Source organism: Poromitra crassiceps, assembly GCF_964638095.1.
Source record: "Poromitra crassiceps genome assembly, chromosome: 9".
In the NCBI taxonomy this organism is placed as follows: domain Eukaryota; kingdom Metazoa; phylum Chordata; class Actinopteri; order Beryciformes; family Melamphaidae; genus Poromitra; species Poromitra crassiceps.
The window spans coordinates 52,568,937-52,584,110 of record NC_139630.1 but is presented as its reverse complement, the minus strand read 5'-3'; the positions used below and the strand labels follow the sequence as shown (position 1 = coordinate 52,584,110).

The 15,174-nt window shown below is 44.2% G+C and overlaps 1 protein-coding gene across 2 annotated transcripts in view; it reads left to right on the top strand.

Annotated features, from left to right (window-relative positions):
* The first annotated feature begins 7,425 nt into the window (after positions 1-7,425).
* hbs1l (HBS1-like translational GTPase) overlaps positions 7,426-15,174 on the top strand; it is a 40,271-nt gene continuing 32,522 nt past the window's right edge. Inside the window, exons 1-5 of one of the 2 annotated variants that reach the window (XM_083643411.1) lie at positions 7,426-7,565; positions 8,239-8,304; positions 9,172-9,306; positions 9,552-9,818; positions 10,392-12,678. In XM_083643411.1, coding sequence (XP_083499537.1) covers positions 7,523-7,565; positions 8,239-8,304; positions 9,172-9,306; positions 9,552-9,818; positions 10,392-11,977 — 2,097 coding nt within the window. In that variant the 5' untranslated portion in view covers positions 7,426-7,522 and the 3' untranslated portion in view covers positions 11,978-12,678. Of the gene's footprint in view, positions 7,566-8,238; positions 8,305-9,171; positions 9,307-9,551; positions 9,819-10,391; positions 12,679-15,174 lie in introns of those variants that run through there. The other variant, XM_083643410.1, reaches the window with a different exon arrangement.

Here is a 15,174-nt window from a genome sequence, read left to right as displayed (position 1 = left end):
CGTATTGCAGACTGTCCGCGCTAAAAAACTACTTTCACGAGTTACTTCTCTTTTTTCTGGTGAAAAAAGGAAGGAAAGGGGGCTATTGTATCTGGACAATGTAAACAATTGCAGAATGTGTGTGTTTTGTGTGTGCCATGCGTGGAAAGCGAAGTTGCATCACTTATCTCCTCGGCTACCTGTTTCTGGAGGGCCTGATGGTGTCGTAGATACAGATGTTTCTCACTGATAAAGCGAGGAACAAGACCTGGCTCTTATCGTGTGGCAATAAAATGAGCTTTTGGGTTGAGGAGGGGCAATCTTGCTTTGCTCTTGCCTAGACAAAAAGAACACAGTGGCATTTTGACTTTTCTGTGAACTCTATATAATTGCATATAGGCCACTTATTATGAAAACTTCCCATAGGCCTAATAGAACACCAGACCCAGACTCCCTGTATGGTTAATCCTCAAGTTGCTGCTGGGGATGTCTTTGAATTTATTCAAAATAAGCCAGATTTAAATTGCAAACAAGATCGTCCTGTTTTTCAACATCGTGTAGAAGATGAGCAAACCCATGCATGGACATACTGCTCCTGTCTTGTCTTGTCATAGTTCTGTTCTGTAGTATTACTCTCTGGTGGCTGGGGATAGCTTTTTTTCTTCCTGCAGCTAAGGCCTGTAGCTTCCCTGCACCGGGGCAGCACTCAGCCATTCAGTGGGGGGGGGGGGGGGGGGGACCTTATAGGTTTATTTATATAAATGTGTCTTCTCATTGTATTAGTTCCTCCATACGCGTCCGTATTCCGTATTGTCCTGGTCACTTGTAATTACCATCACCCCAGAGCAGGCTATTGTCCCAGGGCAGTCATCTTGGCGGCATGAGGGGCAAAACACACACACACACACACACACACACACACACACACACACACACACACACACACACACACACACACACACACACACACACACACACTGTCATGGACTGCAAGTTTCACTGTTTTATTGGATGCAACAGTGTGGGCAGAGTGCTCAGTGAAGCACTTAAGCTACACATAGAGAAATATTAAGGCTATAAAAAATGGATCTGGGTCGAGTGAAGTAGCACGAAAACATTTTAATTGTGTACTCTTAATTCAATTATCTATGGATGCAAATAATGGTTTTGTTTGTTCAGAGATGGCAAAATGTCATTATTTATAAACAGACAAAATCATGTGGGAAAATATAACTGTTAAAGAGAGGAGAATTTGTGCCACTAAGTGCCACATCTGACATTATCAGACAGCGGGCCTATGATATAATGTACAATCACATGGTTGCCTGGCTGCAATCACTTAGGTATCAAATCCCATAGAGACATACACACACCTGGGTACATAACACAAGCATTGTTCTAGTCATTTTGACTCAAGAGGTAGTAGGCCTATTCGAGGTGTGTGTGTGTGTGTGTGTGTGTGTGTGTGTGTGTGTGTGTGTGTGTGTGTGTGTGTGTGTGTGTGTGTGTGTGTGTGTGTGTACATGTGTACAATGTGCGTGCCCGCATGCAAATGCTTACATCAATGGTTCTCCAACTTTTCTATTTTTGATTTCCCCCCATTTTTCTCCCAAATTGTACTTGGCCAATTTTTCCCCCTGCTGCCCCGGTCGCTGCTCCACCCTCTGCCGATCTGGGGAGAGCCGTAGACTAGCACCATGCTTCCTCCGACACATGCGCAGTTGCCAGCCGCTTCTTTTCACCTGACAGGGAGAGCTTCAGCGGCAGGACGTACCACATGGGAGGATCACGCTATTCCCACCAGTTCCCTTCCACCCCGCAGGCGCCCAGAGCGCCCAGAGGAGGCGCTAGTGCAGCGACCAGGACACATGCCCCCAATTCGGCTTCACACCCTCAAACACCAGCCAATCGTGCCTGTATGCACACCCGACCAAGCCGGAGGTAACACGGGGGTGTGCACCTGCGAGGTTCTCCAACTTTTCACCTCAGAAATGACCCCATATGAAAGTATGAGAGGGAGGGAGCCCTGCGTACCACCAGTGGTACTCGTACCACAGGTTGAGAACCACTGGCCTACATGTATGTATACGTCTCTGGCTTTCCCTCGAGGGTAATAGTAAAAACTATATCTTGTTACCTGAAACCAAATTAAAGGAAGGGAGCCAGGCTATGCAAATACCCCATAGTTAGTAAGTCGAGCAGGGGGCCTAAGTTCCATTGACTTTTGGCTGAAGACATTTGCATGGGCGCGATTGGACCGGTTAAGGACAGGTATTGTGATTGGACAGGTTAAGGACAGGTATTGTGATTGGACAGGTTAAGGACAGGTATTGTGAGGGCTGCCCCCTTTGCAAAGCATTGTGTGCACAGGTTGGCTCATTTGAATGATTTTTAATGATGGCCCCCGGGCTCCAGATATCATCCCACCAGGCTTTCAAAGCCACTGTTTGGAAGACTAAACGATTGTGTAGTGTGTGTGTGTGTGTGTGTGTGTGTGTGTGTGTGTGTGTGTGTGTGTGTGTGTGTGTGTGTGTGTGTGTGTGTGTGTGTGCGTGTGCGTGTCTGTGAGGGCTGCAGTGGGGGATGGTTGAGTCGAACAGGTAGGGAAAAGTTGAGTTCAAACAGCTATGGAATGAGATCTTGTTTGCTTGAAAAAAACCCACATTGACATACTCAAATAATTATTTTGGAACTCGTTCAGAAAAATGTCTATATGAAAATTGAATGATGCATTGCTTATATGCATAATGAATATACATGGAAAATAGTGGGTCAAACATCAAAGTTTTCAGAACAATTCACCATTCACCATGACATTTTATTCTCACACCACCTCACGCCATGCAGACGCAAAGTTTGGGATCTCAAATGTTCCTCGTCATTGAAGTTGTTGGCCCCACCATTCAGAGACAGCCACGGGCATTGGTTTTGCATTATCTTTGGAGGTGTGTTCCTGTGAAAGACTGGTCCCCTGACGCCTGGTGCCCTTGGCGAATTATGTAAAGTATTACCTCATTGCCGATGCCAACCTTTTGGACGGACCTCACCCCTCACCCGCCAACACAAAGGCTTTGTCCTGCTCCACAATGAAACCAGATTAATCCGCTTTCACATGTACACGCTGTTATTAATCTGTTTTCACATGCACACGCTGTTGTTGACAGAGGTGCAAATAATCCTTGGCTTTCACTTGATGCCATCGCTCGCATCTTCGTCCATCCATCCATCACAAGAAGACTTTGTGTCCCTCCTATATTGGATCCAATCCAGTTGCAGACACACGAAAATCACGTGTCGAAAGCAAAGCCTGAATGTTTTCTCTGTCTCTGTGTGTCACTGTCTGTCCATCTTTCTGTCAATAACGCGATCGTTTATACATTCTTATAACGAGCCACTGATCCCATCCGCTCGGCTCATCCTTCTACCAATCTGTCCATCCATCTGTTTGATCATCTATACTTAACCCTTCCTTCATTCATTCTCTCACAGATCCATCCATCCAGCCAGCTCCTCCATTCATCAATACACACCGTGGCCTCACCACCAGAACATTTTGTTTTCTTTTTTAAGATGTATTTTTGGCATGTTCATGCTTTATTGGACAGACAGTGTGTGTGTGAGAGAGAGAGAGAAAGAGAGAGAGAGAGAGAGACACACACACAGGAAGGCATGGGGGAGAGAGTGTGAGCGGGGGGGCATGCAGCAAAGGATTGTGGGCCGGATGGTAGGCGCTCTGTGCGGTGAGCCACCGGGGCACAGATTTGACCAGGCGGTGCACAGAGCAAATTCAAAGGAAACTAAAGCTCAGATCCTGTGCAGAGGTGTGAAAATACACCTTACCCCGCTGACAGCTTCTCTGCTTTTCTATTTGATTCATCTGTGTATACATTTGTCTAAAGGAAAAATGACGCCCGTGTGAATAATCTGAGAAAAACAACAACTTATCTTTTGCCTTTTCATTCAGATAATCATTTTCATATCACACGATGCTGAAGTTCTGTGAATTGCAGAAGGTGCCGTTAAAATAACAGCAATTGTTAGAAAAACGATAACAAAAACTAGCAGTCTTAATGTTGAAACTGGTACGTTAAATTACATTCCACGTATGCAATGGAGATGGAACATGTTTGCCTATCAGCTGCTGCTTACTGCCTTATGGTTTCAAAATGTCCCAGAAACACAGTGATGCAAGGGAAGAGTTCCCTCCTCATCACCTGTGACCCTAAAGGCAGCCTGGTGTGTGTGTGTGTGTGTGTGTGTGTGTGTGTGTGTGTGTGTGTGTGTGTGTGTGTGTGTGTGTGTGCGCGTGCGCGCATGCGTGTGTGTGTGTGTGTGTGTTTGTGTGTGTGTGTGTACGTATGTGCGTGCATGCATGTGTGTGTGTGTGTGTGTGTGTGTGTGTGCACGGGCGTGCGTGTGTGATGTGTGTGTGTCTGTGTGTGCAGTTGTGTTTGTTTTGCCATGTCGATGTAAAACATCAAGATCCAGGAAGTGGAAATTTAGAGGGGAGACCTCCGCCTACTCACAGACACACATGCGTGCATGCACGCACGCACTCGCGCATACACACACACACACACACACACACACACACACACACACACACACACACACACACACACACACACACCACACACACCACACACACTCTCTCTCTCTCTCTCTCTCTCTCTCTCTTAAGGTCAACTGAGCGCACACCAAATTAACTTTTTGAATGGCATCATCACCATTAGATGAGAGCTACCCTGTCCTCTTTCTTCCCTGCGCTCTGCTGTCTCTCTCTTTCTTACTACCCTGTGTCAATCTAGGCCGCGCTTTGTCAAACTGTCACTTGCAATATGAGCCATTCATTGTGAAAAGGTCTTTAGAATGACCTAAGCAGGTGTCTTTCTTTATACTCGGCTCTATTTTTAGATAGGGAAGACACACCAAACCTCATATTTCATATCACTGTGCAGATGCGCCACTGCCTGCTGTACCTGCATCACTGGCAGTATCAGATTATTGTGACATTTTCATTGACTTCCCTTTCATCTATGTCGGACCACGACGACATGCCATTCACACAGTCAAACACGCACGCACGCCCGCACGCACCTAGCTAGCTAGCTATCTATCTATCTATCTATCTATCTATCTATCTATCTATCTATCTATCTATATATCTATCTATCTATCTATCTATCTATCTATCTATCTATCTATCTATCTATCTATCTATCTATCTATCTATCTATCTATCTATCTATCTATCGTACACAGTGCACCTACACTTAAAGGACTTGACATTTTACGGACTTATTACATGGACATTTTACATCGACTCCATGTCACTTTATTAAAATAATCCTGAATCTTGAATCATAAAATCTTGAATCTTGATTATTTTATTTTTGCACATTTTGTCATAGATAGGCTCAGGCTGCATAGGTTGTGGAACCAAGATTGTAGGAAAGAGTGATGTCACTCATTGTGTGTTTGTGCATGCATAACAATGTGTGTGTGCGAGTGTGTGTGTGTGTGTGTGTGTGTGTGTGTGTGTGTGTGTGAGGGGTGTAGTGTGGGCCTGGGTTGGGCTCTAACCAAAGGGCATAACCTTTTACAGAAATGGTTAGATCACACCCAAAGATCACAGGTGGGCTCACAAGTCTTGTGCGTGTGTGTGTGTGTGTGTGTGTGTGTGTGTGTGTGTGTGCGTGTGTGTGTGTGTGTGTGTGTGTGTGTGTGTGTGTGCGTGCGTGCGTGCATGCGTGCGTGTGTGTGTTTATTTGTGCAGACATGCTTGTTCTTTCTATGCTCCATGACCTCTTTAACTGACATGATTTTCTCAATGTAGTGCAGAGAGAAAAAAACTAAACCTGAATCCGCTATAGCTGTGGCCAGTCACAGTTGTCATGTTGTCACAATGGCTCTGTGCATAAGTGATTTGTGAAATCTTCAGTGATGATGGCATCAGTTATGTCACATATGTGATATATGACATCCCCGTGCTCATCCCGTGCCAGAATGATGCATCTGCTTCAAGTGAGGACCAACATTTTTTGTGTGGAAGAAGAAGAGCTGCTGCACAGCTATGCTGCGAATTTGAGTGAGATCATCCACTCCATTGTGACGTCAACCACTCCATTCTGATGTCATCCACTCAATTGACATTGGTTTTGTGGACCAAGTTGTGCTCAGCCCGAGTGATGTTATCATTGTGATGTCCTTGGTGATGATCTCATTGAAGATGTAATTCGGCAATTGGGCAACTGTGATGTCATGAGTGAGAGATGTCATCAGTGATGATATCATCAGTCTTGACATTGTAGCATCATCGCACAATTGTCCAACTAGCATGCTCAGCCCGAGTGACATCACTGGACACTGATGATGTCATAAAGTCTGGTCACACTTGACATTGTGACAGGGCAAGCGCACGTGTGTGTGTTTGTGTGTGTGTGTGTGTTTGTTTTATCGACAGAGATTTTTTGGTGGACCACCCAACCAACAGAGTGACTTATAGAGCTGCTGCTCTATGCCGCAGCTAAAAACTTGAACTTTAGCTTTGTGATATTGTATATTGTTCCCTTTCTCAATTAACGAGACATCATACATTGTTCTTGAATTGTGTGTCTCATACGACCGCTTGATTGCATCATCATCATCAACACTGCCACCATCAACACTACTACTACTATTGAATTAAGTCTTGTAGAAATACATTATGCTGCAGGGCTTTAACAGGCAAATGACTAGTGAAACTTGCAATAATGACAATGATTTCCAGATTTACACACAAGACTCAAAAACAACATGTGAAACCGCTAATGGCTTTCACTGGTTGTGCCATGGACCTTCTGACATCATCAGTGAGGTCATACTATGACCTCATCAGTCATATCATCAGTGCTGTATGACCCTCATAGAGCACTGATGATGTCATAGACCTTCTGACAAGATATAATCAGTGATGTCATAGATCACTGATGACATCATCAGTGATGTCATAACTTAGTGACCACCAGATCATTGTTCAAATATTATACACCTTGATCCTCTTGTGATAATTAATCATGGTGATTAATAGTACAACAAGCTAAATGTTGGGCTAATTGCTATTCTTCCTCCCTATTATTCTTACATCAATTCATTGCTGACAATTATTTGCTCATAAAACTATTAGCTGACTGGAGGGTCAGTTTCTCTCTCTCTGTCGATCTGATCCTGGATCTTTGCAGCCGCACGGGTGGAACGACAACAGGAAATTACGTCGCGGCGAAAAAAAAAACACTGGCACGAAAATAACTTTTTTCTAGATTGTAAAACATGAAACAACATACGTAGATGCAGGAAAAGTAAATATTAACAGTACATTCATATTTAAAATATTTTTCTCCAGACTGCAGAATCACGTTTGACAACCCCCTACTGCTGCAGTTTCACACACACAGCAGCAATGGCAGTTGGAGCTCAGTGAGACGCATGCTGCTGCAGTGCTACAGCAGTCTGTGTGTGAGCCGAGAAACATTGACTGAGGGCTGAGAGAAGACATACAAGCAAAATGTCTCGGCACAGAAATGTCCGAGGTTACAACTACGACGAAGGTAGATATTATCACGTAAATGAGAAGGTGCTGGTGACTGTTCTAAAGCTCAAGGCAAGGCCTCACAACCCGCTAAACTCATTAGCAGGGAAGCTAAACATTCAGTCTGCACTCTGCATTCAGTTATTAGCTCAGACAGCTAACGCTAGCTGGCAAGATCATGTTGCTGTCGTGTCACTTGGCACCTGGCACAAGCTAAAGTGCACTTACGTTGATGGCTAACTTTATTTCTATAAACAAACATACTGTTAGAACCTGACACCATATGTATGTACTAACTAACGTATTCCTTGTTTACGTTTGGTACAGTTAACGTCAGCTACTTAGCATGCTAACGTTAGCTTGTTAGCTTTCACCAGTGTTTTACTTTAAATGATAATTAATGCAGTCATGGATCTGTTACAGTATTATTACACCCCCTTACACTATTACTAAGAGTACTTCCTAATTGTCAGACTTATATTTACCCTAGAGAATTCCCCATCTACCAAATTGTATGTAGCGTTATGCACTTGGTGGAGTTGCTGACAAGGCAACTGACAGCTATCACAAAGGACTCTTTTCTGCAACCATATTGTGTGTGTGTGTGTGTGTGTGTGTGTGTGTGTGTGTGTGTGTGTACGTACGTACGTGCGGTATGTATGAATAACATCTGAACCTTGTGTTTCCCCCAGACTTTGACGATGATGACATGTATGGACAGTCTGTGGACGATGACTACTGTATATCACCAGCAACAGGTTGGTATCAGACAGTGAATGGCTGGCAATATTTTTGCCAGGCAGCCAGGTGATGGATGATCATGTCATCAGTAACACACATGTCTGGCATATTACAGAATTTGCACTTGCTTGAACGCAGTAAAGGTCCTTACACATCGGGATTTTTTCTTCTTGCAATTAATTTCGCACATCAATATTTTCCGAACCAATATCAGTCAATGCAACCGTGCATACCAACGGCGAAGTTTCGCTGAGCGCTATTGCGGCATTTACTTTTTCGGACCAAGGTCGATTTTTCAGAAATTCACTTCTGACGTGTACACATCTGTTGCTGTGATTGACAGGTGGGTAAAAAATTGCATCGCAATTTCGTGCTGTATATTCGCATCGCTCTTGGTGTGTAACAGCCTTAATAGCACTTAGGATGGACCTTCTGACATAATCAATGATTTCATAGAGCACTGACGACATCACCATTGATGTCATAAGTTAGTGACCTCATCAGTGATGTCATAAGTCCCTCTGACGCATACTGACAGCATCAGTGATGTCATAAATCCTACCCTGTTGGTGGTATAAATAGGACCAGTATCGCACAATCAGTATGACTACGAACATCGGAGTGAACGATGACAAGCACCAACCAACCAGCGACCCCCATCCTGCCGGATCTCCAGAACAGTATGTTTGCTAGCAACGTTGAGCTGTCAGCAAACTAATCGATTAATTGAGAAAATAATCAACAGATTAATCGATAATGAAAATAATCTTTAGTTGCTGCCCTAAATGATTGAATTAATCAAAGATGACCCTTCACTCACTTTTTATCATTGACCAGATAGCTTGTAATCGGCCAACGATTTAAAATGTTTTTGGTTTCCACAGCGGCACAGTTTATCTACTCGTCACGCCATGAGAGGCAAGCACCCAACGTGGCACCTGTAGAAGAGGAAGAATATGAGGATGCGGATGTACCTATGTCACCTACCGTCAGCCATAATCTTGACCCTCTCGATCAAGGTAATATCATTTTAAGACTGCACTGACTACACTAGTGGCCAATAAGAGAGGCCCTCTGACTCTTATTTTGTTTCAGTAAAATCCAGATTTTAGAAATGTATGAAGATCATGTTAGTTCAGTGGTTTTGTTTATTATAATCTGGTTCTCTTTTTCTGTGTTTTGTATGCAAGCTGTACTTGTTTCTGGACCCTAGATGTGATGCGTGTGTGTGTGTGTTGCTGTACTAAAAACGTGTTCTTTGTAGCCAAGCTGTACTCGTGTCTGGACCAGATGCGGACTGTGCTGGGAGATGCAGTGCCAGACTCGGCCTTGACCCAGGCAGCCATGAGATGTGGTTTTGACCCACAGAAGGCTCTGGATGCAGTCCTGACTGAAGGCACCAAGGAGGGCCCGCTCACCACAAGTACCAATAAGGAGATGCCGTCGGTACCTAAAGCTAATCAGGAGAAAGCACCACCAGTACAAAGAACCAGTCAAGAAGAGGCCTCGGCTGCCCCCCGGCCAGAAAAAGGTACGCCTGGAGTGGTTTGTGATTAACGAGCCAAAATATGACCTCGTTAGTAGGGATGCACTGATATGAAAATTTTGGCCGATACCAATAACCAATATTGCTGTTATGGCCGATAACCGATATTTTATAGATTTAGTCTCCTTTTTGAAGAAATAATAACCCAAATAACAAATTACTTAATGATTACAGTATATTCATTATACAGTTATTTATCTAGGCAAAATAAGATCTGGGTTATTCAGTGCAGAAATAGCATTTCAACATAGACGTGTACAAATATTGGCAATGGAAATTGCCTCAGGTTAGGCCATGGAATAGTAATGCAATTGAATTACCCAAAGAACTATGCAAATATAGTAAAAAAAAAAGGGGGGGCTAAAAAGTTCATATTTCAATATCTGGCTGACTGTGGGATGGCAGGAACATTTAAAAACATACAAATCTTTAACAAAATGCCTTTCTTTCTCCCTCTTCCCTCATATTCATGGTATGATCCATCTGCTGTCAATCTATCCTGTGGTCCTCCTTCCTGTCTCTCCTCTCGTCGACTGCGATTGGCTTCTGTAAGGTAAGGAGCCTGCTTGTCCGCTTCTCTCACAGACATTCCATCCAAGACACACAGACCCCATGCGGCCGGACACGCACACACGCAGCAGCCATGTGCGCCGGCCGGAGCGCTGAACTTGCGTGACCTCCTGGTTCAACCTAAAGCTGACCCAGAGAGTCAGAGTTTTAGCGGGCGAGGCGTCGCGTCAGGCGTCGGCGGCGGTGGCAGCAGTCTGGTGGAGCTCATGTCTCGGCATGAGCAGAAGAGTCGGGGGGCGGGACTGGTTGACCCAGGCCGAAGTTTTGGCATCGCCTCGTTAGGCGCTCTCACCGCAGGTCCTAATGCCCCTCCCTCCCTGACGTCCACCTCCCAGAGCAGTCTGTCATTTGGAACGTTAGCGGCCTTGAATATGTCTGCAGCATCTCTGGGTTCAGCGCCTCCTCCCTCCCTCCTGGCAGCTTCGTTGAGTAGCCTGTCGCTCAGCAACCCCACACTGACGGCTTCAGGCTCCTCTCTGGCGCCCGCCCCCCCCGGGCTCCGGAGTCTGAGCTCTGTGCTGCAGAGCAGTCACTCAGTCGACATTGGGCCTGGAGGCAAAGCCACAACAGCTGATCCTAAGGGAAGCCCATCATTGGCTGAACTAATGCAGGAACACTCAAACCGCAGCCCCACTCTCTATAACCCCTTTGCTGGTGGTCCCCATAGCAACATCACTTCAGTAATGGCACAGGGTTCGGCAGCAGCAGCAGCACAGACGCTGTCACTGTCTCAGCTTGCGTCACAGCACCAGAACAAGGACACACAGGTTCTCCCTCAGTCACAGAACACTGAAGGACCAGCACACACACTCTCCCTTTCTCAATCAACCAACAGCGCTCCTCCAGGCCTAAGTGGATCGCTCTCGCTGTCCCAGCTCGCCTCGCAGCATCAAACCAACAATCCATTAGGCGTCTCTCAGCCGCTCAGCACTGAATCTCCAGCAAATGCACTGAACCCACCGCCAGGCCGCTCCGAGGTACTCTCTCTGTCACAATTATCTTCTCAGCACCGAGGCAACGCCTCCACCACCGCAAATGGGCCAGTATTCTCCCTCAGTTCGCTCCTGTCGCCAGCAAAATCAGACAGGGCAGGCGATTCGGCAGGCAGTTTAGAAGACTGCGGGACCAAACGTAAGCTCCATCCAATAGCATGTTCCCAAGACTCCAGACCGTCTGGGTCGGGGCAGAATATAGATTTGACTGCGCTCATGGCTCAGTTGCCCAGCGTGGGTCCCCATCACTACGACGGCGACCTCTCGTCCCCCTCCTCGCCGTCTCCAGTCGCCTTGCGGTCGGGTTCTACCGTCTTCGCCCTGCCATCTGTATTTGCCAAGGCGCTGTCGCTTCACGCCACCAGCCAGGAGACGAGGAAGGCCAGGCTGAAGGAGAGCCAAAGGAGAAGGCAGAGGATACGGAGCCGTTACCAGGCCTTCCTCTACAGCTCACAGGCCTCGCTGGTCGCAGCCGCAAAGCAGCAGAGCCCGCCGCTCCAGCCAATCACACACTTCCTCTTTGACACGCCCTCACCTGACGACATTGTTAAAGCCAATCAGAAAAAGGCTTTCACCAGGTAGAGAATGACAATACAGATGGGTCATTTTGGCAGCTTTAAAATGGTATTTTTATTTGTATCTTCAGAACTTTCTCATAGAGACTCACTGACTTTTCCTCCTCTCTCTCAGCGATTATAGGTTAGCATGTTTTGTACATTTTAACTTTTAGTATATTTTTGTAATACTTGGCTGGCCATTGGCTTTTTTTAATTGCAATTTTTCTATGACACTAGTGTAGTCTGATCTTACCCAGGGAAAAGTATATATCGTGTATCTCTTATGCCATCTTGGCCTCCTTTCCAGTGTGAGTTGCATCTAGCCCATCTCAAAAGGCAAGGAAACAAGAGGTTGATGTTGTCTGCAGGTGTGCTGCTTCCATTGGAATATGGATCAGTTAACCATTGTACTGGTTTACTGCTGCCTGTGTTTGAGATCATGGAGTAGACATTTTGGTTTGGAGGACACCTGGAGATTTTCCCATGAGCGAGCGAGAACACATGCACGTCACGTGCGTGCGCGCGCCCACAACCACACACGTACACACCCAACACACACTCTAGTAGTGTGTTGTTGTACATGTTTTAATTAAATATTGAACAAAGTAGTTTAATAAAAAATGTATCATTGAATGTAAAACGTTTTTTTTTGTTGCTCTTATACATTTTTTTAAATTCTGATGTACAAATGGATTTGATTGACACTGGGTGTGTCGTCACTCGTCACACAGCGCTTGAGGGTTATTTGTCAATTTTGAAATAAAGATGACCTCATTTATCTACTCTGAATACGCCTCTGTCTGGGCGTGTCTCTCTGGCTGTGTGTGTGTATGTGTGTCTGAGTGAAAATGTGTACCAGAATCATGGTGATTTTACATAAAACTAGAGCCAGACCGATAGTGGGTTTTTGAGGCCGATACCGATATTAGGGAGTAGAAAATGTAGGGCCGATATTCTTATATTACCGTATATATATTATATTATATTATATTATATTATATTATATTATATTATATTATATTATATATACCCATTATATTACTTCTTTTGGCAAAGATCCCTCAAATATCAAACACTTGACAAAGATATGACTTGGGATATGTAATGTAGGGAGGATATTTTACAGCTTATCAATCAACTTTATTGTCCAAAATTATATCAGTGCAATGAAACGGTAAACTTCACTGGGAAGCTAATAATTATAAATAACTAGAAATAGAAAAACACAAATAGAACAAATATAAAATATAACTTGAGTTAAGAAAAAAGATAAAATATACACAACATGCTGTCTATAACAAAAAAAAAACATATTGCCCGATACCGATATATCGGTTATCGGGCAATATCGGTGGACAGATATATCGGTCGGGCTCTACATAAAACATGAAATTATCCCTTCTTATGGGGTTGTATAATATAATAGCCGAGTATGTATATGTACTACTGTATGAGAATTGTCTATTCAGTATAAACTGTACTTACTGGTAATTACATCAGAGGAGCAATGATGTAATATAGTTTTTGTGGAAGGCGTGCATGTTTTCTAAGTGAAGGTATTGGAATTTGGAAACAACATTGCATTATGTATCTGGTGCAGTGTGTGTGTGTGTGTGTTTTTAGGTTAGGCCTAAGTCTCTTAGGCCATCTCTTCTCTTTAGAGTGAGTCATTGTTGGTTTGAAATGAGAAGCTGACAGTCAAAGGATGAATGTTAAAAAAAGACCAGGTGTAACACTGGAACAGGATTGCATCAAGATCTGTTAGATAACATCATATAGCAACAACAGCTACTGCAAAGTCCTTAGAAGTCACATCACTGTTAGTGTCATGCCTTTAGTTTATGTCCTGTAGTTTTGAGGAAGGAGGGGGAAAAGGTGTTGACTAATGTCAAAATTCCACTCGTGTTCTTACCCCGGCTCATTTTGTTTTGCTTAATTTTTCCACTCCGCCCATTTTCAACCGGCTTGGTATCATTACAAAATCAGTAGTATGTCCGAAAACTGTAAACTGTTTCGCAGGTATTCATTTAGTTTAACGGTTATTGAGAGTTGATTTGAGTTACCGTAGACTCAGCCCTCAGTCTTAATCCGTTTCACTCCTGTAAGACTGAGAATATTACTATTTAAATCTTTGCATAACGTTAGGTGGCGCTGTTGGAAGCCTTGCATCGGAGAACCAATCATGAGTGTTGTGGGCGGGCCTGCTTTCTGGAAGCTCATGCAGAACCAGTGTCTCGCAAAACATCGCCGCGTTTGCGGAGAAACATATTAATCACTTAGAAACAAACATAACCTGTTAATAGGACGTGTTTCATCCGGCCCCGGCGGCTAGAGGTCTTTCCCCCAGCGATAAGCCAGACTCCCGAGGCTATAACGTTACAGAGCCTGCTGATGACTCACAGTAGCAAGCGGACCACTTCCGGGTAGGAAACATTATTGTAAAATAAACAACAGCTATAAATTTTGTTTGGAGCATATCAGCTTCATGCTCTGTGTTAGGACTATGATAAATGGCATTGCCGCTACCAAATAAAATTCTAATAACAAATGTAGGCGTGTCTGCTGCCGGCCGTTCTCGCCGGGCTCGGACAGACAGTTTCTGACAGTGAAATTCCCAGACGTTTGGTGGCGCAGCTCACCAAACGTCTGGGAGCCGAGACTAGAGTTACCGTAAATTCCGGACTATAAGCCGCACCGGTGTATAAGCCGCACCTGCAAAGTTGACTATTTTTTTCTTAAGCCGCACCGGACTATAAGCCGCGGGTGTTTTAATGGTATTTTTTTTTTTTTTTTTTTTTTTTTTTTTATTGTGTTTTAATGTTTAATTACCATATGTAAGGGTTCATGCACAGAGGGGATTGTCGGGAAAGAGATGGCTGTTTGAGGAAGCTCCCATTTATTAACATTTCAACAAAACAACATAACACAACACCACCTGTGTTGTTTTTTACAGTGCACACAGTGTCATACAGTGTCATACAGTGTGGTGAAAAGAGGGCAAGAGAGGAAATTAAAACTTATTATAGTTATATAGGATTTATAGTTAGAAAGAGTGCTAAAAAAGAGAGATTTTTTTTTTTTTTTTTTTTTTTTTTTTTTTTAAATCCATAGATAAGCCGCAGGGGCCAAAAAAGGCCAAAAAACGGGAAAAAAGGTGCGGCTTATAGTCCGGAATTTACGGTAAGTTGTGGTGGTGGACCAATCACTGGTCCACAACTTAAA